The following is a 27,410-nucleotide window of genomic DNA, read 5'->3' on the forward strand; positions in this document are numbered from 1 at the left end:
GCTTGCTGGTCAAAAAACCTGATAACAGGTTAGAGATTAGGTTTTGTATTGATTACAGGAAAGTGAACATGGTGACAAAATCAGACTCCTTCCCATTACCCCGAATAGAAGACTGTGTGGACCAGGTTGGTGCTGCACGTTTTTTTAGTTAATTTGATTTGTTGAAAGGTTACTATCAAGTACCACTTACACCTCGAGCGCAAGGGATCTCCTCTTTTATTACTCCGTCTGGACTTTATTCATATAGCAGGATGAGCTTTGGACTTCGGAACGCTCCCTCCACTTTTCAGCGACTCATGAATAGAGTCGTTGCTGGGTTGGAGAGGTGTGCAGTTTATCTTGATAATGTGGTGTCATATGCCGACACCTGGCAGCAACATCTGGCTCGCATTCGTGCACTGTTTGAGAGGTTGGTGGCAGCGAATCTCACAGTGAACCTTGCAAAATGCGAGTTTGCCCAAGCCACTGTGGTTTACTTGGGCAAGGTGGTCGGGCAAGGTCAGGTGCGACTGGTGAGAGCCAAAGTTTTGGCTATAGATAAGTTTCCTCCTCCGACTACAAAGAAGGAGTTGATGCGCTTCTTGGGGATGATTGGTTACAATAGAAATTTCTGTTGTAATTTTTCTACTATTGTCTCCCCACTTACAAATTTGCTTAAGAGTTCTGTTAAGTTTGACTGGTCTTTTGAATGTCAGCAGGCATTTGAAAATGCAAAGCTGCTGCTGAGTTCTGCGCCTGTTCTGGCTGCGCCAAAGTTAGATCAGCCCTTTCAGCTACAGGTCAACGCAAGCCAGATAGGGGCGGGTGCAGTTCTCTTGCAGAGAGACGAAAATGGGGAGGATAGACCCATTTTTTATTTTTCGCGCAAGTTTAATCAACACCAAATTAATTACTCAACAATTGAGAAGGAGGCCTTGGCTTTGATCTGGGCTCTCAAAAATGTTGATGTGTATGTGGGGGGTGGCCTGCATCCTGTGGTGGTCTATTCTGACCACAACCCCCTCACTTTCCTGCACTAATTGCAAAATGCCAACCAACGCCTTATGCGGTGGGCACATTTCTTACAGCCATACAGATTGTCTATTCGTCACATCCGGGGTGTTGAGAACGTGATGGCTGATGCACTTTCTCGGGCCCCGGATGAGTCATTGTGATTGTGTCTATGTCTTAACACTTGTCGTCTGGGTCTCTACTGTCCTTAATTTGCTTTCCAGGTGCCGGGATTGCTGGATAATGAGACATTAAGGAGGCTGGGGGTGAGAGTGGTCAATCTGGTGGTTTAAGGTTGTGTTTCACGTGTGAGTGCCCACGAATGAATGAGTGTATGATTGAGTCTTCCAGAGTGAATGTTTTTATTTGTTTTGCATTTGTTCTTTATTATTGATGTAGGGGAATGGTGATCCAGAGTCCTATATACATGGGCCTCTGTCTTTGTAGGGGGGAGGTGTGACGCCCCAGCTCTACCGTGCTGGGTCTTCCTCTGTCTCCCTGATATTGTGTGTGGCTTGATCTTGTCTGTTCCTGTCTTGGCCTGTAGGAGGAGCTGTGAAGGTTCTATCGAGGTGGCTAATTGATGGCCTAATTGGAGGGTGTATAAAATCAGTGTTCTCCAGTTGGTTCCCTCTCTGACACTGCACTCACGAGCACACTCCTGGCAGGGCTGGCGGCAGAGCTGATCCTTTACTTTTGGACTACACATTCACATGCTGACCTACACGACAGTTTTGCTTTTTCCTTACACATACTGACTTATCAGTTTATATAAATATATCAGTTAATAAATATACTTTCGTTTAAAATATACTTTGGTGTGGTCTCCCCTTCATGTCGTGCTCACTCCGAGCCAAGTGGTCGCGACAATACCATGTCGATATTAATAGTTCTTGTGCGTACAAAAATCATACAATATTCTTAGCATACAATTAATTGTCTGGAAATAGGCTATGCTTTCATCATGGGGAGGTATGACTACCTTTGAATAAGTCCATGTAATCATCACAAATAAATAGAAATGACCAAATTTAGTTTTCTGTGTTATTTCCAAATTACCCAATGTGATAAACACACAGACACAAACAAATCACACACACACACACACACACACACACACTTGCTGCATTTTGTCTGGCAGTGCTTATGTTTATTTATTAAGACCACTCCACAACAAATTAATTTCTTCACTAATTTTGTGTCATGATTCCCGGGACACTGAAAGACTGCACAAAACTTGGTGGGAATGTAGCCCCACAAGGATGACACGGAACAATTGTTTTTTGTTTTGATCCGTTAAAGGACAGAAAAGGAAAGGAAATAATGGAAAATAAACTGTAACCATTCCAAAAATGATCACCATGTTGTCAGAGAGTAAGGAAACACGATGAATTGAAGTAATGGCTTATTTGACAACATTACTATAACCCGTAAAACCCCGTAAAACCCATGAAAAAAAATGAGTTACGGGGCGGAATCCCTTGGAATTTTCGTCTATGTTTTGAACGATTAATTCTAGAATAGCGTATTAATAATGGGCTAGCGCGTCCTCCTGTTTGGGTTGCCAAATTAGCAAAGGCCAACTGTCAACAGCTGCAATTGTAGTCATGAACGAATTTCCAAAATTAAAACAAGAAACAAATTAAGTGGACATCGGAGGAGCTTCCTGAGATGGTGACGTCTTTGTCAAACGAAGAATATGAAGTCTGATGCAGAGCTGGCCATATTTCTCCACAACAGGTAGCCTAGGCTAAACTTCATCTGCATCGCTAACTTCAGCTAAATATGTTACGCTGGTTAGAGAGGTATGTTTTGTTTTCACTGTTTCCGTAATACATACATAGCTGGGTCATGGTTCGAGAAACGTTAAAGCAGCTGCAGGTCAACTAACGTTAGCTAAGTCTTCATTAGGCCTACATCTGGCAACCCAGAAGAGGCTTGCGTCTGGTAGTCTCGAGAACGTTCACCAGTGTTTTGATTTTGGCCTACAGAACGTTCGGTAACAATCCTACAAATCGCACCTTTGACACCCTCTGAATGCATTCCAAGTTTTGTGGAATTCCATTCATGGGGGGCCATACAATAAATTAATTTATGTGTACATTTAGTGACTGTACACCAACTGGCCTGTATGGCTGGACACAGTTTTCTGTGAATATCTGAAGAACCGTAGGGCCTAGGATGACCAATACTTTTTTGTATGTTGGTCTCCAGGTGCTATGGCAACCCATCCCATATCCACTCATTTGATAGCGCACATAGTTAAAAATGAAAAAGCAAAAATGAGGCATTGTAATTGTAGATATCTTTGGCTGACAGGTTCAAAACTGCAAGGAATTTGAAGTGTAGGATCATTATGACATCCTCTGAATGCATGGCAAGTTTTGTGGAATTCCATTCATGGGGGACCACACAATCACTGGCGCCTTAATGCAGGGGCTTACCTGGGCTGAAGCCCAGGGGCCTCGACCAATGAGGGGCCTCCTAATAATAATAATGAATCAATAATAATAAACGGCCGTGTCCGTATTCGCGGCGTCAGTCATTAGCCTACTCTGGAGCTAGCCTACATAAAAGCACATTGCACTGCTCTACAATGACATCGATGCAGAGGCCCCCTTTGTCTTCTCTTCTGTAACAAAACTTAATAAATCCCAAAGTAGAGGAGCTACAGGAGAGGCTGAAACTGACTGACAAATTTACAAACTCTGGAGATAACGTGGGTTGGATTGAAGCAACGATAAACGAATGACGTGGATTCCTGTAACTGTCCATGAAAACAGAAGGCATAGCAGGTAAATATCGTAGCAAATAGCCTGGCAATGAAACGGCTTTAAAAACATGTAGGCCTATTTCACTTGTCTCACTGGAGTGAATGCAGAACATGGGCTGTTGCGCAAAGAAATGAATTAGTGATCTGCATCTCCGTTCACCAAAAGCTTGTTTGTGCTAACCCATATTCGCACAAATAATATCCTATGTTATGTTTTCTGATTGTTAACGTGAGATATGTCTCCATGTTGGGAAGTGTAGTGATAATGCATAAGGTAGCCAATGTTCACATCACATGAGCCAGCTGCTTGTTCTGTAGGCTAAAAGTATTTCTGTCCCTCCCAATCTGTGTTAGAATGGTGTGTTAAGTAGACAGAATTTCAAAAAACCTCCTGGGGAACTAACCTGACAATAGCCAGATGAATTTCGCTCCGCCTAGCTCCACTCATCCATCTGGAACCGATCCATTGAAGTGTTGCTTCAGAAGGCTGGGCCTAATCAAAAAATGCTTGCATATGATTGAATAAGCCACTTGTCCGTCATCTATTGACGTGCTACTTCAACCACTCACATCGAAGCCAACCCGTGATGCTGATAACAGTCTCACAGTCGCTTCTACGCTATGTCACATCTATGAAACTCCCCGCCCTCGTCCCTGATTGGCTGAACCATAAAGTCGGTTGCAGAAATCACTCTCAATGGAAGAGGTCCCAGATGGATGTGAGTGAAGCTAGGCGGAGCTAAGCGGAACGACATTCATCTTGCTATTGTCAGGTTACTGGGGAACCCCCCGACACGACAAACACATGCACTTTTGAAAAGCTTGAAACGTCCATATGTGTAAGCCATCTTTTAACTTAGCCTATAGTGTTATAAAAGTTCAACGCTGTTGTTTTCGTGCAGTAGGCTAACCTTTTTGATAAGCGATGTCATGGGTAGGCTGACGTGATTAAGGGCTTTCTGTTCCTGTTTATGTAAATGTTTTACATAGGCTCAATAATGATAGGCTACACTGCATGTTAGGCTATATCAACCAAAAGCGCACGTTATGTAAATAGGCGGGTCAGATCGTGGGCCGGGTATCATAATTAGTATTTGCGGTTGGGGGGGGGGGCTTAAAAACATATAGCCCAGGGGCCTCAGGTGGTATTAAGGCGCCCCTGCACACAATAAATGAATATTTGTGTACACACACACTCACAAGCGAAAACACACACACACACACAGAAGCACACATATACACAAAAACAAACGCACACATACACACTAATTTACCTGCACAAAAGTTGCAAGAGACAAACTGACAAATTGACAAATGTGATTTATTTTTGCGGAGAGAATGTGGACTGGGTGGCGGTCACATTTTGTACCGGTCTGCAGTACATCTAGTTTGTTTTCATCTATCTACATCCAGAGAGACAATGCAAAATATCATTGTGCACAATGAAGATATCATTTGTTTATTCATTTGATAAGTGAAATGTCACAGGCATAGATATACACTGAGCTAGCATATAATGATACTTGCTGTGTTTTTTGTCAAGTTCAGCCAAATACGATATGCAATATGCCTTTACACACCATACACTATTACAGCTAAAGATCCAATCTTTCTCAATTGCATGTAGACTGATTTCCAGAAAGAAAAAAGGTGAATATGCTCCTTCCATCTAAAGTTCAATTTTTCCATTTACAAATCGTGTTTGCAGAAAAGATACGCAAATGGTGTCATCTACACAACAGATTTTCACAACACACAAAGTAATTTGATTTGCAGAGAAGGGCATTTTGCATCCTCTCTATCAACAATGCCTTCAGTTTATTTAGCAGTATCTGCTGGATTTGACTTCATTGATGGTGTTGACCTTTTCCAAATGAATGAAATTTGGGCCTTGAAATATTTAGGCCTAGTCCACACGTACCAAACCGATCTTTTTTTCTTCCCTGGAACCGTATCAAGAATATTTGTGTCCAAACGGATCAATCTCAACACGACTCAACACGTTACTTCATACCCCAGGCCTATAGGTGGCACTGTTTCTTTACATAAATTGACCAACACTTGCGCTTTACAAACAGACAGAATAGGCTACGACGAAATGGCTAGTGCAAGGAAACCAGAATTGTTTGTGTAGACTGATGGTGAACTGTCAACTGTAGTCAACTGTAAAACGAATAAACTTTATTTTACGGTTTGTGAAGGGTGCCGTCCCGTCCTTTATTTGGCTAACGCAGGCAGGCCTACTAATCACCTTTACTTTCTTTGGCTGTAGGATAGTCCGTGATTCACATTAGTTTTGGCTATCACCGCAATTAAACTACTAAACACAAGGCTTACCCAAGTTCTAGGCTATTCTGTCGCCACATTTATAATATTGCTATAAAACCTTCGTTAGTAACAGTCAATACGTTTGCCTGCATCAAATCGCGCATTTGCATTCAGTGTGCTACCATCGGCTTAACCTGAGTTCTAAGCGTCTTTGTATGCTTATATCTGATTTCACTCGACTGTGAATGCATGTAAATATGTTGTAAGACATGTAAAATAAATGAATGACACTGGCTCTTGCGTCACTGACGTCACTGACAGTAGCTAGAATGCATAAAAAAACACCGGGAAAAACAGTGTTCAGTCCACCAAGTCATAAGCTATCGGCGCTGCGCAGCACCAGTTGTGATATTTAGCTTACGGAGTGTAATCGTAGGTAATGTCATGTATGAAAACTAGTATTGTTAGGCAATACTATAAGTGCAAGTCCAGGGCAGCTGAGGTGTGGTGATGACATCATCGACACGCCAAAGCAGGATGTCGCGGTTTCGCTGTCTAAACAATTCAAACGGGCTACGGCTTCAGATTTTTCCACTCTGGGACCAGGTTTCAGAAAAGTCGCGGTTTCGGCAGTGCGTTTACAGGATTCGTTTGGACGCCCGGCCAAGATGAAGCAAAACCTTTGCGTTTAACTTAAAAAGCGTCTCCGTGTGGACAGGCCCTTAAAGTGGTGTGTGTGTGTGTGTGTGTGTGTGTGTGTGTGTGTGTCTGTGTGTGTGTGTGTGTGTGTGTGTTGCTTAATTGCTTCCTGCATTAAACTGCTTTGATAAGAACATGAAAATGTTTTCTCAACAATGCAAAATAGCCAAGCAGTCTCTTCGTTCTGATAACAACCACCAGGCATCGACATTTCGCTTCAGTCTGAGGACCTATGTGTTGTTCTTCCTTTTTTATGATGGGCTGATTTCAGTCTACAAGTGAGCAGACAACAGTGTAGGCCAATAGCTGATGTAGCCTATACATTTCTTTGATGTTGGATATCAGAGATTTATTTCTGGCACCTAATTGTACTGACAGGTAATGTCTGTGAAAAAACTCTAAGGAAATTAATATATCTTGTGGAATCATACTTTCGAGATGAGGAAGTACACATTATGTAATTTGGGAGTCTTATCTGCAAATACATGCAACCCCAAATCAGAAAAAAAGTTGAGATGTTTTGTAAAATGTGAATAAAAACAGAATGCGATAATATACAAGTCTTGTAAACCCATATTTAGTTGCAAAAAGACATATCAAATGTTGAAAATTAACATTTTGACTATTTCATGGAAAATATGTTATTTTTTAACTTGATGCCTGCTACATGTTTCAAAAAAAGTTGACACAGGGGAATGTTCACTGCTGTTCTGCTTCACCTCTTCATTTAACAAAATTCTGTACTTAGGAACTGAGGTCGGAGATCAGTCACTATAGAGTTTTGAGAATGAAATGTTGCTCATAGACAATGCTCATCAGAAGTTTTTGTGAGCCCATAATGACTTTCTTTACAGAAACAGGTCTGGTTTTAATACAGTGCCATCTAAGGTTGAAAAGACCATGGCGATCAAATATTGTTTTTCAGCTCTATCCCTTGTTTGCAAAGATTTCTCTGAACATTTTAATATTATTTGCTGTTGATGAACTTTCCAAATCCCCTCTCTGGGATGCTCTTTTTCATAATCATGTTGCCAGTTACCCTAATTAGTTGTGAAACATTCCTCCTTTTGTTTTCTTTATCATTACACAACTTTTCCAGCATTATGTTTTCCAACATTTTTTTAAACGTGTTGCTGGTATCAAATTCAAAATGAACATTATATTTTCCATGAAATAGTCAAATTTGTAATTTTAAACTTGTTGTTTGTGTCCTTTTTGCAGCTAAATATGAGTTTTGTGATGAATACGAGGGAGACTCAGATGCGGAGAATACTTTTTTTGGCAAAGGGCTAATCCAGTGGCAAAATCCAGTAACACAATCCAGGTCATACACAGTCTCACAGGTAAAGGGCGAACAATCCAAATAACACAAGTCCAAGAGTCGGGGTCAGAAGGTACAGTCCGGGTCATACACGGTTTCACAGGTAAGACAAATAATCCAAAATCGCAGGTCCAAGAATCGTTGTCGGGGTACGGAACAAGGTCACGAAACAATAAAGTCATAAATCTCGCAATACTGCTATTAACACACGGCTTAGTAAGTTACAAGAGAAACAATACCTCACGCTGAGGCAAGGGAGACAGAGTCCTTTTAAAGCCAGTGGCTAATTAGTTGATTGACTGCAGGTGGTTAGAATTCCGGCGAAGCGGAGCAGGACTGGAGTGGGCGTGGTCGACGCAGCCGACGGGACCGAGAGGGCTGCGCAGGCTGAACCGGCGTTACAAGTTTACAAGATTTGCAGATTATTACATTCTATTTTTATTCACATTTTACACAACGTCCCAACTTTTTTGGGGGGTTGTAAATAACTTCAATGTCAATATCTTAATTGCAAATATCTTACAGATAATTCTTCGATTTCGCAAAAAATAATGTTAACAGGTTTGTGCACACTCGACTGCAGTGTCATTTGTGAGTACCACTATGTGAATCTTCCGCTGACATGGGATGAAGCCCTATCTACAAAATGTGTGTACAAAATGTGGCTATGGGCTATTCTACAATGATGAATACTTTTTTATGTTTTTTGTCAAGTTCAGCCAAATACAATATGCCTGTACACACTATACACTATTAAAACAAAAGGTCCAATCTTACTCAATTGCTTGTGATTTTCCTTTTAAGAAAAAAAGTGCTCCTTCCATCCCATGTCCATTTTTTAGATGTACAAATCCAAGTGTGGAAAATATATGCAAATGGTGTCGTCTATACAAAGGATTTCACAACACAGAAAGTAATCTGATTTGCAATGAAGGGCATTTTGCATCCTCTCTATCAACAATGTCTTCAGTTTATTTAGCAGTATCTGCTGGATTTGACTTCTTTGATGGTGCCGACCTTTTCCAAATGAATAAAATTTGGGCAGTGTGTGTGTGTGTGTGTGTGTGTGTGTGTGTGTGACTCTATGCTAGTTGCTTCCTGCATTAAACTGGACCTCTGAGATTCAAACAAGTTTTTGCTTTGATAAGAACATGAAAATGTTTCCTCAAAAATGCAAAATACCCAAGCAGTCTCTTCTACCCAGGCCCGATGATGACTTGAAATAAATGAAGCGACAGGGCATCTATATTTCACTTCAGTCTGAGGACTTATGTGATGTTCGTGTTTTTTTATGAGGGGCCTATTTCAGTCAAACAAGCAGACAGCCGGTCGTACATATATCTATATGTTGCATACCAGAAATGGATTTATGGCACATAATTCTTCTGACAGGTAAGATCTTTAAACAACTCTAAGGAAATAAATATATATTGTGGAATCATGCTTTTGTGATGAGGAAGTACTTGATGTAATTTGGGAGTCTTATGTGCAACTCCATAACTCACTTCAATATCAATATCTTAATTACAAATATCTCACAGATAATTCTTCAATTTCACAAAAAACAAATGTTTACAGGTTTCTGCGCACTTGACTGCATTCGTGAGTACCACTATGTGAATCTTCCGCTGACCTGGGATGGAGCCAAAGCTTATTGCCGATCCAACTACTCAGATTTGGCTTCTGTGCACAATAATGAACAAGAGAAACTCTTCCATGAAGTCACAGGAACCCCTGTTAGAAAAGGCTGGATTGGGCTGCACCATGTAAAATTCAATTGGTCCTGGACCATGGAAGACAGCTATGAAAATGGCACATTTGAGAAATGGACAAGTAGACCAGGAGGCACGAAAAATCAGTGTGCTATATTTGGAAGTGGCAAGTGGATACAAACAATATGCAGCTATGAATTTTACTTTGTTTGCCAAAATGCAGGTAAGTTAAAAACTTGGCTAACATGGGAAAGACATAGACCTATACTGATACTGTATTGAAAAGAACGATTGCACGTCCATATACAGTGCATCACTGATTATTCTGTACCAACAATCAAACAGATTCTCTAGAGCATTCAAATGGCATTGTCTTTTCTCAGAATTTAGGTACTTCTTAATTCAGAGGGTGATGGTTTGGACCAAAGCCCTGAAATACTGCAGAGAAAACTACCTAGACCTGGCAAATATCAGGAGTGAAACTGACATAACTAAGTTGGCTGATCTGGCCGGTAACCAAACAGTGTGGATTGGACTTCACAACAGATGGCGGTGGTCAGACAGCAGTATATTCACCTTAACAAATGACACAATCACAGGGGACTTCACAAATTATCATAAATGCGTATTTCTAAATGAGAGTTTGGAAAATCTGGTGTATGGCGATTGCAATGGTCATAAACCTTTCTACTGTCACAAAGGTGAGTGAAGTTCAATAACTCTACAGACAACATTCCACTTCTTCATCCATTCTACTATTTTGTCCATTTCAAGTTTAAAAACACACTTTATCCCTCTCCCCACAGACATTGTGAAGAAAAAACTTGCAGTCAAGATCACAGTGAAAAGTCTTTACAACCTTGAAGATAATCCCTATCTTCAACAAGCCATCCTGCAGCAGGTATAGTCTTCCAACATTTCAGAATTTCCATGGTGGAAAAAAATCTGCATTTATGAATAATATGATTATTTTGATTTGTGTTTTAGATTCATCATGAGCTATCCAAGCAGACCCCCGAGCAGAATGTTACCGTGACATGGAACCATCAGAATAACCTGGTGTTCCAAATGAAGAGAGAAGAGAGGGTGGTGGGGGAAAGGCAGCCATGAGTTTACAACTTTTGTGACCTTAATAGTTGATTGGGTGTGTCCAGCAATGAAGCTCCAACAACCTTATTTTTTCAATTTTCTTATCTTGACAAGCCATTTTGCGGATATATTTTAACTGCAGGTCTGAATGTAATAAAAGTCTAGTCCTTAACATGTCTAAGAATACCTAACTTGCATTTGTTCATAAACAAAGTTTGTCCTGTAAAATGTTGATAACATGCAATAGAATCTTTGACTTAAAGAGCTTTTAACTTTTCATTCATGTGCACTTTTACATCAGGTAAATAGTGAACACATTTCTATACCTGAACTAAACAGAACAGTTAAAGGTTATGTAACTAGTCATTTAGAAAATTATATCATCACTCTTGCCTGGATTGAGTGACTCGAATCTGCCTGAACACGTATAAAGAGAAGTTTAATAATGGTAATGTAATTTCATACTACCTGTCCTCACATACAGTTTAAAGAGGAGGGATTGAAATTTAGTTACAGATTTAGGGCTACAGGACAGCATTTTTGGCTGGGGCTGCAACATTGTTAGGATATGCAGTTCACTGGCTGAACTGATATCACGCTGTCCACTGAATCACTTTAAATCCCTCAGTAATTCGACCTGCTTTGTGATCAGGTGGGACGTGTCTGTGGACATCCTTCTCCATCTATTATATCAACAAGAGATGTAAAACAGGCACCTATGACAATGTTTTCCTGTTGTGTTGGTTTTTCCATGTAGTGGAAACACTTTGAATCCTTTATAAACAACTGAATCTTTTCCATAGGCCTAGTCATTATTTTGAACCTTGCACCATCACATGGACATCAAGCATTTCAAAGAGATAGGCAAACAGACAATGACCAGGTTTTCCTTTTTGTTTGTTTCGTTTTTTAGAAAATGCAGACAAAATTCCACATCCATTATTTCATACAGTGACAGGCTGTTGAAGGATCAATGCCCATTAGGCCTAGGCTAGGCCTATATGTGTGTGTTGTGTTTCTGTAGAGTGGCGTTGAGGTGCAGGACAACTACAGTAAAACCACACAGGCTTAGACTTCTTTTACTGTCTATGCTTAGAGCAGGCTATGCCACTGTGGGAGAGGGAGTTAAATAGCATAGCATAGGCCTGGTTTTATCAACTGCTGGTTTCGTGAGCCATTGCTCTCTCTGTCCTACTTCAACCTTTCTTGCGAATGCATTTGAGAATTTATAAACGGTGGTAGTTTAAAAACAAACATCTTTTTTCTTCGACACATCTGACACACACTAGGCTAATTTCACTGAATGCGCGGCAATTTCTTCAAATAGCAGAGGCTACAGACTCTACAGGCGATTATGTAACAAGGTTTCGGGGATAGCCTTCGGGGCGGGTCCTAGACTCCCCGGTTACACCTCAAATTACAGTTTTTCCCGCGGTGTAAGCGCCAAAAAGAGCCCCTCTGTCATTTATCCTCGCACCTCCATCTGTGTTCCTTCTGCTCGGGTTAATTAGACAGAGTTGTAGTGGGTATGTGGTCTACCCCTGACAACAAAAGCTGTAGTGATTGGCTTTATTAATTAGGTTTCTAGGTGCGCGCCGCAGCTAGTCTACACCAGAGAACTCATCAGGGTGTGCAGTAGACCGCGCCGACTGCCGCGCCAACAAATCCCAGGAGGCGTGGTTAGAACGACATGCTGATTGGTCGAGAGGTAAGAAAGGGGAGCCTCAACACCAAAGCTTGATGGCGATTGGTCAGATTGAGGAACGAGATTCAGAGCGCCAGAAAACAAGCTTGAGCGGGTGTTCTGATCAGCAATGCAACTTCAAGAGTGGTCAGTCATACAGGAGTATCTGAGAGGAGTTTATTATAGAGGGAAAGTATGTCTTGTTGAGGAAGCACAGGGGTAACAGTAGTTATCGCGAATTTGCTGATCGTTGTCTATCGCGTAATTTATAATAAGGAAAATAAAAACGGCGAAGGTAAGTAACCTGAGTATTCTTGATGGCTAATGTATCCCGATATAACGTTAACGTTATAGCTGCTAGATTTCTGCCTGTGGCTACTCGGGCGATAGGTCAGGTTAACCAGCTAGTGTTAACTTAAGTCAGTGCTTATTAGTTGAACACTGGCCACATAAGTACAGAGAAATTCTGATCTTTAAAGTTACATTGTTTTTCTGTTGTTTTGCCTATGTATGCGTGAAACATACCATTGCCTAATAATACTGGCTGACAATTGAAGTAATCTTTTTGGACATTAGCTGGGTACCTTGTTAGCTTCCTAGCCTGATTGCTAAAAAGTTACACGGCTAGTTACATTGTCATTTCTGAGCCATGTAATGATTCTTCGAGTGTTAACATTGAACCATTATACAAAACGATTCTTGTTTGATTATCCGTCTACGTTTATGGTGAAAAAGGAATTAACGTGGTTGCTCAGACAAGCACAGTTCCACAGCTAGCCAGCTAGGTAATGCAACCTCACCTTACATTATTTGCGCCAAAATGTACTTACCCCTTATGTTCGACAAGGGCGTAATCTTTGAGAAATAACATTATTTGAATCTAGACACGTTTCCTTGTTACAATGGCTGCACCACAAGTTTATTAAAACTGCATTTGTACAATTTTTCTAAAATCGTCAGTTTTGGCTCAACATTAATCTGAACCTCTCCATTGACTGCCGTTTAGTTCATTGAAGAACTAACAAGATTTTTCTTGTTTATACAGATGGAAAGTGATTGTCTGACTTTAAGGGACCTGATAAGTCCGCGTAAAGTCAGAACAGCTATTGAGGACAACGTTGGCAAAAATGATCAGAAGGCAAGTACCTTCCTATTTACCCATAGGTGTGGACCATTAATGTTCTTTGACTGACAATGACCTGTTGATTTATCTGACGTACTCTTGTAACAATAGCTGTGAGGAATTTGCTCCTTATGAGAAAAAATACAACATTTGCCAATGTGTACTTCCCCCCTCACATCAATGTATCTTTTTAGGAGAATGTGAGGCTAGAAAGAAGGAAAGTGACTCCTCACAAAAGTGACGCCACATCCACATCTACTAACGGCAAGAAGGCACAAGCCTCTGAGTTCATTCACATCACCCCCATAAAGCATCCTGACAGAGTCCACCCAGACCCCTGGACCCCCACAGCCAACCTGAAGATGTTGATCAGTGCGGCTAGCCCAGACATCAGGGACCGAGAGATCAAGAAAATCCTCTTCCGACCCATTGAGAATGAAGAAAAACTGGTGGTAGTGGAGGAAGAGGAAGAAGATGCAGAATTGGATGACTCCTGCCAGGTACAGTAGTGACACCTTTGCATTCATAGACTCTCAAGCTTGTTGGACCTCAATCACAACTGAACCCCTCTGTAATCCTTAGTACCAGTTTTTAAGTCATCACTGTGAAGATGTTTTATTCAGACAAGGAATAATACATATTTGTTTCCCTGATGTATGAGACACATCAGTTAGTTTGATCAGAAAATAAGAGAATGTACAAAATGGTGGCAGTGTGTAGTTTAGAATTGTGTTGAAATGTTTTTGTATGTATGAAAAGCTCTCTCTCTCTCTCTCTCTCTCTCTCTCTCTCTCTCTCTCTCTCTCTCTCTCTCTCTCTCTCTCTCTCTCTCTCTCTCTCTCTCTCTCTCTCACACAAACACACATAGTTTGATGTGGTGGAAGACTGTGGGGATGAATTTGAGAAGCGGCCCAGCCGGAAGCAGAAGAGCTTGGGTCTGCTGTGCCAGAAGTTCCTGGCCCTCTACCCTGATTACCCAGCATCCTCTGAAACCATCAGTATCTCTCTGGACGAGGTGGCCACGAGCCTGGGTAAGACCATGCCACTGATTAATTAATCTGCGCAGCAACCCACCCCCACCCCAAACACACACCCCACTCCAGAAACATGGCCTGTGCCAGCTCATAATTGTATCCTACAAATCCGCAGTCAACCCTGAACACGGTAATAGAGCTGATGCTTGCTTCAGGGGACTTTTTCAATTTAATAGCATTAAAATAACATATACATGTAAATAACTGATCCTTTGTGGGACAGGTGTTGAGCGCCGGCGCATCTACGACATCGTGAACGTGCTGGAGTCGCTGATGCTGGTGAGCCGCATGGCCAAGAACCAGTACGTGTGGCACGGACGGCCACGCCTCAGCCAGACCCTGCAGGAACTGCAGCAGCAAGGCCGACGCCAGCGCTACCACCTCCAGATGGAGCAGACGACTGCAGCCACGGCGACGCGTGGAGGGGCCACGCAGCGGAGCGAGGAGGGAGATGGCGCTTACGGTAAGAGGAGGAAGAGGAGGAGGGGGGAAAGGAGGAATGGTGGGGGTTTCTGCAAATGAAGGCAGAAAAGAGAGGGAGATAAGTGGAGATGGAGGGAGTCTGGGAAAGTTGAATGAGGCAAAATCAGTGTTTTTGACGGATAACTGTTTTGTCTATCAATTATTTCACCATGGGAACGGAAAGTGAGTCGTCAGTTATCGTTTGGTTAGTGTTCAGTGGTGTGTATTGTTACTGCTGCGTTACTGGGCTATTAATAGCGTCCCCACCAAAACCACTAATACATCACAGTTTAGTGTCCAGGGCTTCAACAAGACACTCCACACAGGTAACCATGTGTCCCTGGTGGTGGCCAGAATCAATACTTCCGGCTTAAGGTAAATAATCCCCACTGCACACAAGCAGTAGACCTAAACACAGAGCTAGTGCCTGCATTGTCACCATGGTAGCAAGGTATGTGTATGTGTAGCCCAGCTGAGTGGCTAATTAGAAACGGCTAATACTGTGTGCTGTGCTTGGGTGGGTGGGGGGGTCCCGCAGCGTCCTAAAAGTCTTGACAGGATTTGACTGATTAACAGAGGATAATGAGGAAGCAGATTATGCAGTATTATCTGTTATTATAAGGTAATGGTTTAACAATAGTGGATATCATTTCTACTGTTTCAGTTGATGCTCTGTGTGCTGTGGGGTGAGGGTTGAGGGGTTAGAAGCATCCCAAAAGACTTGATAGGATTTTAGTGATTAAATCAAACTACTTTAGCCGTTATCTTATTTTCTGTGTACCTACCTCTGCAGAGCAGAACGAGAGCATTCCGAATACACAGTTTTTACTGTTAATGGCTATGGAGGAGCTACACAGCACTCATGATCAAAAAGGAGCCAGACAAACAAAAACTGAAAATCTCAAAATAAACTGTCTGCACACTTAAATCCTTTGCAAGTTTATTTGCCAAGCTTTCGGTCAGACAACCATCCTCAGGGCATACAAACAGCATACAAATGTGCTCAGACACATCAGGACAATCAACAGTTTTTACTGTTAATGGCTAGACAGCAATGGATATCATTTCCACTGTTTCAGTTGATGTTCTTTGGTGGAGTCTTGCCAACGTCTTGCTTAGATCCTGCTAGTCTGAAAAGACAGCTTTAGTTCACGTTTGGAAGTCTTATCGATGTGCTGTGAGGATGCCACTCCACAAGGTTTGTTGATGGTAGTCATGGTTTCTACATTTGCAAGCCCTGGCGCCCTGTTAGCATTAGGAGTGGAAAATTGGAGAATCTGTCAAGAGACGACATCTTGTGATTTGGGTGTGGATGATTTGTTGGACAAAACTGTCAAACTATGCATTGATCTCATTCTCTGACAAAAGTATCTAATGTCCTCCCTCCACCTGAGCATACTAAATATACCTAGTTAAAGGGATATTCCACCATTTGTTTAACTCAAGGGGAGGTGGAAAATCCCCTCCAATTCCCCAAATGGTGGAATATCCCTTTAATTGATTTATTAGATGATTAGTTACTCAATCAATTTTGTTTTAATATTACATTCTTTGCTCCTTTTGTTGTAACATCCATGGAGGAAGTACCCATTTTCTCTCTGTTAAAATGTTGTCGTAATTGAAAGTCTTCTTGACGCGCAGTGTTTTCTTCTCTCGTCCCATCCCTCAGCCACTGCTTGCAGGAGGAAAGACAAGTCCCTGCGCATCATGAGCCAGAAGTTTGTCATGCTCTTCCTGGTGTCCAAAACCCTCACGGTGACCTTGGACATGGCTGCCAAGATCCTCATCGAGGAGAGCCAGGACACTGCCAATCACAGCAAATACAAAAGTGAGCTCCTAGTTCGCACAATCACACACTGACAGGGACACAGACACACACAGAAACTGACCCACTAAGTTACTGTTTTTGTTATTACACTACTCTCTTAAACTGCAGCCATATTGATCCGCATTCTAGCAGAATACTACCATATACAGACAGACACACACAATGGGATGACCATCGCGTGGCACTATTGATGTTTAAGTTGACTCTCTCTGTCTGTCTGGTCTCGGCAGCTAAGGTACGACGTCTGTATGACATAGCCAACGTCCTGACGAGCCTGTCCCTCATCAAGAAGGTCCACGTGAGGGAGGAGAAGGGCAGGAAGCCCGCCTTCAAGTGGATCGGCCCCGCCGACTTCCACACCATCACCGGTAACACACGCACATCAGTTGACCTGAGATTTCTTTTGTGTTGATGCCATACTTCTCTTGTTGTTGAGTGCATGCATGATTAGTACCTAATTAATCGTGCAGCGCTGGTAGTCATGTCATGTAGTTTGGACTGACGTAATAATGGAGAAAGTAATAGTTTTAATGTGTCAACATAACTAGATACATTTATGTTGGATAATTGTAGTATATGTAAACATTTCCACTACTCCATTGCTTTGGGCCTTACTATTTCTCGCCAGGTTGATTGGTTCTTTCATTTTTGAGGAAGTGTGATTGGCTAACTGAGGTGTATCTCTGGTTGGTCTGCAGAGGATTCCGTGGCGGTCAGTGGCATCCCCTTGCCTCAGGTCAATGCTGAAGCCCATCTCACGGTGCCAGCGGGCAGAAGGGAGAAATTTACACGCCACGCCTCCTTCCAGGTGGTGCCCACCTCCGCTGCCAACCTCAGACTCACAAGCTCAGCGCCCAGCACACCAAACAGTGATAACTCCGGTATGACAGACACACACACACACACACACACAGCACTGAACACACGTATAGTATATAACTATGTAACACATACTACAAAAAACACACACGCTATACAAAAACATGAGTACAGGCCAGAAGCAGATATTGCTCATTCTCAACAGAATGGAAAATGTGGTTACTTTCTGACTCACACACATGCACACACACACTTGGCAACAGCTTTGCAGGACATCAAAAACAACATCGAGATGTTTAATAACTTTGACTTATGAGTTTAATTTGTCAGTGTGGTAGTATTCTATGTTTGGCCTCCACAGTTCCCACAGTCTGACTCCTCTGTGACACCACACATTCCTGGCTCTTATCTCGTCCAGGGCTCCACATGGTTTAGATCACTTGAAATGATCGACTCTTGCGGTTCCCCTGTGTGCAGGTCATCGGGTCGAACCCCTGGATTTTTCCAGAAAGCTGGGGAGCAGCAGCGCCGCGTGCCGTCTTCAGTTCGGCGAGGCCCCTGGGTGAGTGTGTGTGTGTGAGTCCCACAGACGGTTAGTTTGTGAAAACATACAGTGTGCTGTCCTCTTCAGAAGGACAAGACCACACTGCATGACATACGGAAACATTGTTCCTAGATGCTTGTGCCTGCAGGAACTGGAAGTGCAAATGCCAGTGTGTGTGTGTGTGTGTGTGTGTGTGTGTGTGTCCGTCCAGCATATTACGCAAAAAGCCATGTAGCATTTTACCGCAACTGCAGCATGCTTCTGTTAGCCAATGGCCCATTTTCCACCAGTTACAAAGAGGAAGTATAATGGCAGCAGCTTCGAGCATACGAGCCTCCGTGGCCGTGTTCTTGATTCACCTTTGAAGAAAAGTCAAGATAACAATGACATTTTATCAGACGTTTGCCTGGAACGTTTGTCTCAATGCTCCACCATTAAAGTATTAACCAGTTGCCCAATTGAACAATGACACTGTGCCTCAGTTTGCAGGGTAAATAATCGATAGCAGTCCCGTTAGATTTGCGATGAGAAAGTAATCACCCTCACATTGTCTCATCCTCCATGGGGAAATTGAGATGGAAGCAGGGCCGTGCTGACGAGAGGAAACGGCTGTGGGAGAGAGGCTCTGGTCTCGCAAGGCTCGCTCCGGGACTTCACCGCTAAGAAGAAGGTCGCACACTAAGCGCTGCCCACATCCCACAAGGCCAAGTGTACTTTTAACGGGCCCCGGTTACGAAGAAGTGTGTAACCCAAACTGCCTCGGTTTTGGGCGATTTGCCCCTGGCGTATGCGAGTCATTTCAACGTTCAGCCAGAACGTAGTCATTTAGCTCTTAAGCGTTTATGTACCTTGGCGAGAGGGGTCTTGGGCAAAGTATTTACGCACGTTGGCAGGAAAGAGACCATGAATGGGTCGGGCAGTGGGTTGGTTATGTTTTACTCTCTACAAGAGCGTTTGTGTGTGTGTGTGTGTGTGTGTGTGCGCGCGCGCGCGTGTGTGTGTGTGTTGCAGTGGAGGCCAAACCACAGCATCTCCCCTCACTGCTGAGGTTGCTCTTGTGCACAGCGCTCACACAGCTCACGTTACTACGACTAGGAAAATCCGCTCTCCGGCCAAAAGCGCTTTCTAGTAAACATGAGAGAATGGTTTTCAGACTCCAAACAAAATGTCAGCTTGTCAGCATGTGTGCATCTACAGATACACTTTTAACGCACATATCATTTGATGCAGATGGGTTAAATGGTGGGTGTCTGTTATAAATCCAAAATCGAAATGGTTGGGTTATAATGCTGAACTATTGACTGTACACAAAGCTACATTTATGTCAGAAGGCAGAGGGATCATTTATCACTGGGTTTCATGTATCACTGCACAGATAAAAAAGTGAAATGCTGAGTTAAGTCTGTTTTCATGTATTGGAAAATAATGTGTTCAGATATTTTTCTATTTTTCAAATTTGTGCTTTTTGATACAGGTCCCTTTTTAAACATGGGTATTTCTGTTGTTCGTTTATGTACGCTTTCCATTCATGTCGGCGTTTGAATAATGTCTGTTTGAACAATAAGTTTGTTCATCTCCTGCATGTCTCTGTGTCTCCCAGTCTGCAGACTCCAGTGGGTCAGCGCTCCCCAGTGGGTCCCCAGGTGGGGTCCCCAGGCCTCGCCCCGCTGGCCCTCCCCATCTCCATTCCCGAGGGGGCCTACAGTGTCCCCACGGCACCTCCCGGCGCCGCCTCCTTCCCCCAGCCCCACCTTGCCTACCTGCCCAGCCTCTCCCAGCCCTCCATCCTCATGCTGTACGGGGGCCCGGCCCCCGACGGTCAGGGTCAGGGGTCGTCGCCCAGGGCGGCAGAGGTCCGAGAGAAGAGGAAGAGCGTGAATGAGGAGGATGCGGAGCCGAGGACGGTGGGCAAACGAGAGCGACGCGAGGAAGAACAGAAGGTGAGAGACGAGATTGGACCTGACGCGTCAGGCTCATCCCATAGACAGAGACAAGCAGACAGACACAGATAAGCAGACAGACAGACAGACAGACAGACAGACAGACAGACAGACAGACAGACAGACAGACAGACAGACAGACAGACAGACAGACAGACAGAGATAAGCAGACAGACAGACAGACACAGATAAGCAGACAGACAGACAGACACAGATAAGCAGACAGACAGACAGACACAGATAAGCAGACAGACAGACAGACACAGATAAGCAGACAGACAGACAGACACAGATAAGCAGACAGACAGACAGACACAGATAAACAGACAGACTTGCATTTGCATTTCACTGTGCAGGGCGGGAAAGATTTCCCTGCCAGTGTCTTATAATCACAACAGAGCACATGTTTGTTGGTCTCCAAGGTGACCGTTCAGGTCATCGTGAGCCGTGTTATTAGCATGCCAGTGCCCTCTGCTCATTTATGCTCGCTCAGAAGCAACAGCAGTTGCCGGAAAGCTCCTCAGGTCCCCGTGGTAACGGCCATTACGATTCCCAAATTAGCACAAACTCCAGACGTTGTCAGTTAGGCCACACACAGGGTTGCTGCCCTTTATGATGACCGCATGATTTCAACACACGTCTGAAGGACTCCTGTGACCAGCGCTAGAATTTGGACCATTTCCCACTATGGGCGTCTTTTCCTGTAATGGCTGCCATCTCTGCTTGGCAAAGCCTATAAAACTTGGGAAGGTGAAAATAGCCATTCAAATGAGTGATGAGATTTCACGGTCTCAGTCATGCTAGACGAGGAAAATGAAAACGTTGGTCCTCCATAAAGTTGACATGTCATAACAGTCATACATGAGTTCCCTCTCACGGTCACAGAGAAATCATGGTTTTAATGTTCTGTCCTCTCTGGTTCAAAATTAACCTACTTCATAACAAGAACCTTTCTTAAATAAATAAATGACACCTCCTACTTCTCTCAAATGAGACTATTAATAAAATATTAAGCACTGAATACTTGAATGAATAGAGGCTGTAGTTTAAACTCAATGGCAATATTCTCGAGAAATGGATACAGTTTAATCATTTCTAAAAAGGAGAAATCTACTCAATTAGAGATTATTGAAACATTCCCTCATAGCAATCTGTTTCAATTATGTTTAATGGACAAGTGATGGAAGTGTGACTGCTGCTTCTCCACATCTTAATGAAGAGTAGGAAATATTGACTGTGAAATTTTTCCCTTTATGTTTTTTAATGAATACACAGTGATCTACATTAATTAAAAAATTATGAGGAGGAGAAAACGGTGGTGACCCTAACGAAAAAGAACTATAGGAATCTTATAGTACTTTGGGACATACTATAGTAGTTCTGTTAAACTGTCATAGGATATTATAGCGTTATTACTAAATATCCTAGTTTATTAATGACATATCATCATGTGTTATGCACAGTGTTGTAATAGCTCTTTTTTTGTAGGAGAAAAACATGAAGTTAATGTTTTGGCAGAAGAGGTCTCCATTTGACCATACCAGGGCACTTTGAATCAACAAATAGTCCAGTTGTCTTCACTACTTTTCTCCTTCATCATCTAAAGGATATTTATTTCCTTCTCGTTGTGTTCCACAGGCTGAAGCAGAGGGTGCTCAGCAGGGCCCCAGAGTTTCTACCCACTGCCTGCAGCTCGGCGTGCCCGTCAGCGAGGCCCATTCCCGGGACGAGGGAGAGAGACATAGCCCTGCGGTGGCCCAACCTGCATCACACTACCTCTACGTTCCCAACTCTGCAGGTAGGAGCATCCCCCCGCAAAATGATCACCTGTGGCTCTTTCAAACCAGCTGATATGGTCCCCATCGAAATGTCCCAGAGACCATGTAGACAAAATGTTCTGGTGTTTGTAACTGTTGCAACAGTGTTGTCATGCAATGTTAAGCACCATACCTTAGGATTTGTGGTATTTTATGTGTCAGTGGTGTATGTTTAACGAATAGAACGCAAATACGGCTCTTCAAACCTAACCATGTGTAGTGTAATGGATCACAGTGAGTTTACTACCACAACTATTGTTACTACTGCTATTAGTAAGTAATGAACTATGATGAATAATAGTAATAAAAATACAATACAATTCTATTCGGAACATTTGTGTCTTTACTTATTTGTTCACTTGATTTTGTGAAATGAAAACAAATGAGTCACAATCCCCTTCCTCCCTCTCTCATGTGTCCAGGCCTGAACTTCCTCCTCTCCGCGGGTCACTCTGCAGGCGGCGTGGCCATGTCCCCCGGCGGTGTGGCGCTGTCCCCGGGCGCGATGTCCTCTCTGGCCGTGCCCTACGTGCTAGTGCCCTCCTCCGCCCTCTCCTCCTACCCGGCGGCACTGCTCACCAACGGCTCCGTGGACTCGCACGCCCACCCGCCGGGCATCGGTTTCAACGTGCCGACCATGATGTCGCCCGCGCACTTTGTGGTCAGCCCAGGTGCCTTCGCCTTGGCGTCCCCCTCCACTACGCTGTCCGCCCCGGAGCACTCCTTCCTGGGGGTCTCGGCTATCCCGGCGTCCCCTGCCACGGTACAGAGGCAGCATGACCGCTTGCCTCTCTCTGACCCTCACGTGAGTCAGCCGCCATCTCTCCATATGTTACTGAACTGAATTACTAACTCTAAAATAGACATTCCTATTCATAGCAACACTATGTTCCATGTCAAACCAGGAGATATATGTATTATTTTGTTATAAATCGGGGGGTATTGATGATGTGTGTTGTTCAATATGGATAGTTTCATAATATGCATTGTGCACTCATTAGAATCTATAATAACAATAAGCACCATCAAGGTCCCCAGCCCAGTACAATGTGGCTTACATCCACTTTACTTACAATGCTGTGCACCATGCAGAAGGCAAACACAAAAAGTTACATTCATGTTCCCAGAAGAGTCATTCAGTCCAGGAAAGGCCATTAGCGAAACTTGCTGACATCTCTCCGCTGCTAAATCATCCATCACTTTTTTGCGTCGCTGGCAAATGTCATCTTGTTGACTTCAATGGAGGATGATAGAATTGAAGCAATACACAGTCCTGCTTTGAATTCTTAAAGGCTTTTTCGTCTGGACAGCCTTTAGTAAATTGTAGTTGTGCTCATCCGTAGAGAGGGGTATTGCTGACTTGAGCCGATCATTAGCGCACATGAATCACCACAGCCTTCCTCTTCCTCTCCCGAAGGCGTCCTGCATCCCGCCTTCCATCGATCAGACCCGTCCACAGATTTCTGCTCTTTCTTTTTATGCTTTTGCAAAATGGAGTCATGAAGATTTAAGCATGACAATATGGATGTTAATCAGCTGCTGCTGCTTAGGGGTTTTGGGGCAGAGGGCTTGTAGAGGTTGTAGTGTCTGAGTGGAAATTAAAATGCGGTTAGATTGATATTAGACCTTTGTGTGTGTGTGTGTGTGTGTGTGTGTGTGTGTGTGTGTGTGTGTGTGTGTGAGAGAGAGAGTGAGTTGTGTGTGACAGAGCTGGCTAGAAAGTATGCGTTAGGATCTAACATCTCTCTCTCCCTCTCTACAGACCCCTCTGACCCCTAAGGAGGCCATGGTCCCCGGCTCTAAGTCCTTCTTCCAGACGCCAGGCACCCTGGGAAGCACGCCCGTCACCTTGGAGACACGCAAGCGAGGCTCTGCCCAGAGGAGACTGGACATCGGCAACCCAGTGGCCAACTGAAGGTCACGTGGAGGTCGTCCACCCCCACCCCCCCACTCTGGCGGCCTCAGCTGCGGCGTGAAGTGGTGCTCTGTGGGACTCCTGGCACTCCACCGCAGCTTCGGTGGTTACGCAGCAGGGTGGACGTGCTGAAAGGGCTTGAACAGCTGCAACTGATGCAGGGATTTCACTTGTTAAAGTCTTTTATAGATATCAGATGATCACACTGCCCTCTTGTGGTCACTGTAAAGCATATGAGTGGGGGGTAGGGGGTACATTTAAAATTCAATCCCTGCTTCTAAGCATGACCAAAAAAAAAAAAAAAAAAGGCTACCTGACCCATTTCCTCTGTTTAAATTGTTACATTATTAATAATTATTCCCCAACATTATTTATATGTGATATTTTCTTAATGGGAAAAATTGAGCACTACTATTTTGAGTTCCAGTAAGGTCTAAAACAGTTCATTTAACCAAGCAAAGCATTATAGGCCAGAAGGTAAACCGTACCTTAGCGAAGCTAAAAGCTATGTCTATCAGTGTTAGAATCTTATATTGAACAGGGTAATGTTTTAAAAATGTATAGATATACAAAATGGCAGAAAGATTGGTTTTAGGGTTTCTAAAGAGTTTTCCAGGACTGTACTGGTTAGTTATAACGTGTTATATTAGACCTCGAGGTTTTGATGAAACCTTCCATTTCAGGAATGCAGTCCTATTTTTCTAAATATGCAAACACTAGAGTAAACAAAGTAATACAAAGCCTTGTTATTGTCCTGCGAAAGTCAATATTCAAAAGGTTTTTCAGAATGTGCCTTGATTTTATCCTGTGTTGTGTTGTGCATCTTTGTACATGCACCCATTGCTGTGTGATTGTAGGGTTATATCCCATGGGACATGGGTTCCATTGGCTAAGCTTGTGCCATATGTTATCACTTCTGACATTAAACACGTTCCAAGAAGCCTCAGAGGTTAGGAACGTTTAGAGAACCCAGGCATAACGTTTAGAAAACACTGCGTGGCGGTCTCTTCAAGCAGACCCCAGCCAGAGCCACACTAGTGAATGTCGGAACATACTTGAAATGAAGTGACAATGTTTTTCACCTGGCAAGCACCCAGGGTGGCTTATCACTTATCCTAGGTACTGTAAGAAAATGTGCCAAATATCTCTGTCCTGGTGCTTGTGCTTTTGAGTTGCAGGAGGTTTGGTGCATATAGGATGATTGTGTTGTGCGTTTCACAAAAAATGTGAAATGATCATTAACTTGAACTGTGGATACTTTTTTTTTTACCTAGCCTTATGTTTTGTAGTATTTGTAATTATTAATGTTTGTGTACTCTTGTCAATATGTTGATGCTTCAACATGGCTGTATGTTAATTTAATGCTGCTTTTTAAAACTTCCATTACACTGTTAGTTTATACCCCTCCATCTGCTCCTGCCTAGGTCATATGTACATCCATTCACCACAGTGTTCCTTTTAGAAGAGCCCTTATAACGGTCATGGACCAAACTGGTGTCATATTACAAAACAAACTTTTGAATAAAACTGTTAAATTACATGGCTGGTCATTATGTGTCTTTTTTGATAGGTTTCAATTTTAATAAACAATGGTTAAACATGTATACACTGCCGTTCAAAAGTTTGGGGTCACTTAGACATTTTTGACTGTAGAAAGAAATGGCTGATCTTTAATGCAATATCTACATTGCCCATTATCAGCAACCATTCATTCAATGTTCCAAAGGAACATTCTGTTTACTAATCTCTGATACCTTTTTAAAAGGCTAACTGAGAAAACACTGGAGAACCCTTTTGCAATTATGTAAGCACATAATGTAATCTGAAAACTGCTGCCCTGATTAAAAAACAATGCAACTGATCTCCGCTGGTATTCTGTCTATAATTGAGTGGAATGGAAATATCTAAGTTAGATAGATATACTTTATTGATCCCTAGGGGAAATTCAAGGTCACTAGCATACAGACAACACACACACATTCAATAACAGCAGAAAAAGTAATTAAAAGTGTATATAATATAAAAAACACAACTAAGCAATAAGGACGGTAGAAGATAAAGAATATACTAAATATACAAAATACAAATTATGCTAAATAAAACTTAATCAAAATCAATTCTAAAAAACAGTATCCACATAGTGGGTGAATAATCAATCAGGTGCGCTTGCAATGACTGAAGCAGGGGCTGAGCCTGTGGTTCTCAGTGCATAAGGTAAGGTGCTCTGTGTGAATGAGTGTCATGGTGATGGTGTAAATGAGTAAGTCAAACAGTGCAACAGTGCAAGAATAAAGTCTAAATATCTATATATAAATAACTATATTAAGAAAGGTATGTGGCATGGAGGGAGGGGTTGTGCATATGTGCTAATACAGCACGCAAACAGTGAGGCAGAAGACAAATGTAAAGTGACTAGTGGACAGACAGTTCAAGACATTGGAGGTGGTGAAGAGGCAGACAGACTATGTGGAGAAGTCTATTTCTCCTCTTCCCTTAAGTGATGTATTAAACAGTTCAATGGCCCTGGGGATGAATGACTTCCTCAGTCTGTCTGTTGTGCAAGGCAGTGAGCGAAGTCTCCAGCTGATCAGGCTCTTCTGCTTAACAATAGTGCTGTGGAGTGGATGACACTCATTGTCCAAGATGTTGATCAGTTTGTTCAGGGTCCTTTTGTCAGATATTGAAGTGATGCACCAGATATTGTCAGATATTGAAGTGATCCAGTTCAGCTCCCACTACAGAGTCAGCTTTCCTTACCAGCCTGTCAAGTCGCCCCGCATCCTTCTTTGTGCTTCCTCCCCAACATACCACTGCATAGAAGAGGACGCTGGCAACAACAGACTGGTAGAACATCCTGAGGAGCTTGCGGCACACATTGAAGGAGCGCAGCCTCCTCAGGAAGTACAGCCTGCTCTGCCCTTTCTTGTAGAGTGTGTCAGTGTTGGCTGACCAGTCCAGTTTATTGTCCAGGTGGAGACCCAGGTACTTGTAGGTGCTTACCACCTCGACATTGACCCCATCAATCTAGACTGGTAGCAGAGTGGGCTTAGATCTGAGGAAATCCACCACCATCTCCTTGGTCTTTGAAGTGTTGAGTTGGAGATGATTGAGTTTGCACCATTGCACAAAGTCTTCCACCAGACTCCTATACTCCTCCTCCTGCCCATTCCTGATACACCCCACAATTGCAGTGTCGTCAGAAAACTTCTGCATGTGGCATGACTCAGTGTTGTAGCGGAAGTCAGATGTGTACAGGTGAACAGGACTGGAGAAAGCACAGTTCCCTGTGACGCAACCCAACCGGCGCTCCGGTGCTGGTGATCACAGTGTCAGAGACAGTTCTTCAGTCTGACGAACTGTGGTCGCTCCGTCAGGTAATCTGTGATCCAGGT

The 27,410-nt window shown here is 43.1% G+C and overlaps 1 protein-coding gene across 1 annotated transcript; it reads left to right on the plus strand.

Moving 5' to 3' along the window:
- Window positions 1-12,659: 12,659 nt before the first annotated feature.
- e2f7 (E2F transcription factor 7) lies at window positions 12,660-25,538 on the plus strand. The gene is made up of 13 exons (XM_048267338.1): window positions 12,660-12,831; window positions 13,582-13,674; window positions 13,854-14,159; window positions 14,528-14,690; window positions 14,917-15,156; window positions 16,825-16,983; window positions 17,214-17,351; window positions 17,682-17,864; window positions 18,280-18,364; window positions 19,947-20,286; window positions 21,925-22,084; window positions 22,526-22,908; window positions 23,866-25,538. The coding sequence occupies exons 2-13, from the start codon at window positions 13,582-13,584 to the stop codon at window positions 24,016-24,018; spliced, it is 2,403 nt and encodes an 800-aa protein (XP_048123295.1). The 5' UTR covers window positions 12,660-12,831; the 3' UTR covers window positions 24,019-25,538.
- Window positions 25,539-27,410: the final 1,872 nt, after the last annotated feature.

This window comes from Alosa alosa, chromosome 17 (genome assembly GCF_017589495.1).
Source record: "Alosa alosa isolate M-15738 ecotype Scorff River chromosome 17, AALO_Geno_1.1, whole genome shotgun sequence".
In the NCBI taxonomy this organism is placed as follows: domain Eukaryota; kingdom Metazoa; phylum Chordata; class Actinopteri; order Clupeiformes; family Clupeidae; genus Alosa; species Alosa alosa.

Bases quoted from the DNA above. Each gene is read 5' to 3' on its own strand.
- e2f7 (XM_048267338.1), top strand. From the start codon at position 13,582: ATGGAAAGTGATTGTCTGACTTTAAGGGACCTGATAAGTCCGCGTAAA. The intron at 14,691-14,916 runs GTAAGACCATGC...TTTGTGGGACAG, and splicing joins CGAGGTGGCCACGAGCCTGG to GTGTTGAGCGCCGGCGCATC. The intron at 16,984-17,213 runs GTGAGCTCCTAG...TGGTCTCGGCAG, and splicing joins CAATCACAGCAAATACAAAA to CTAAGGTACGACGTCTGTAT.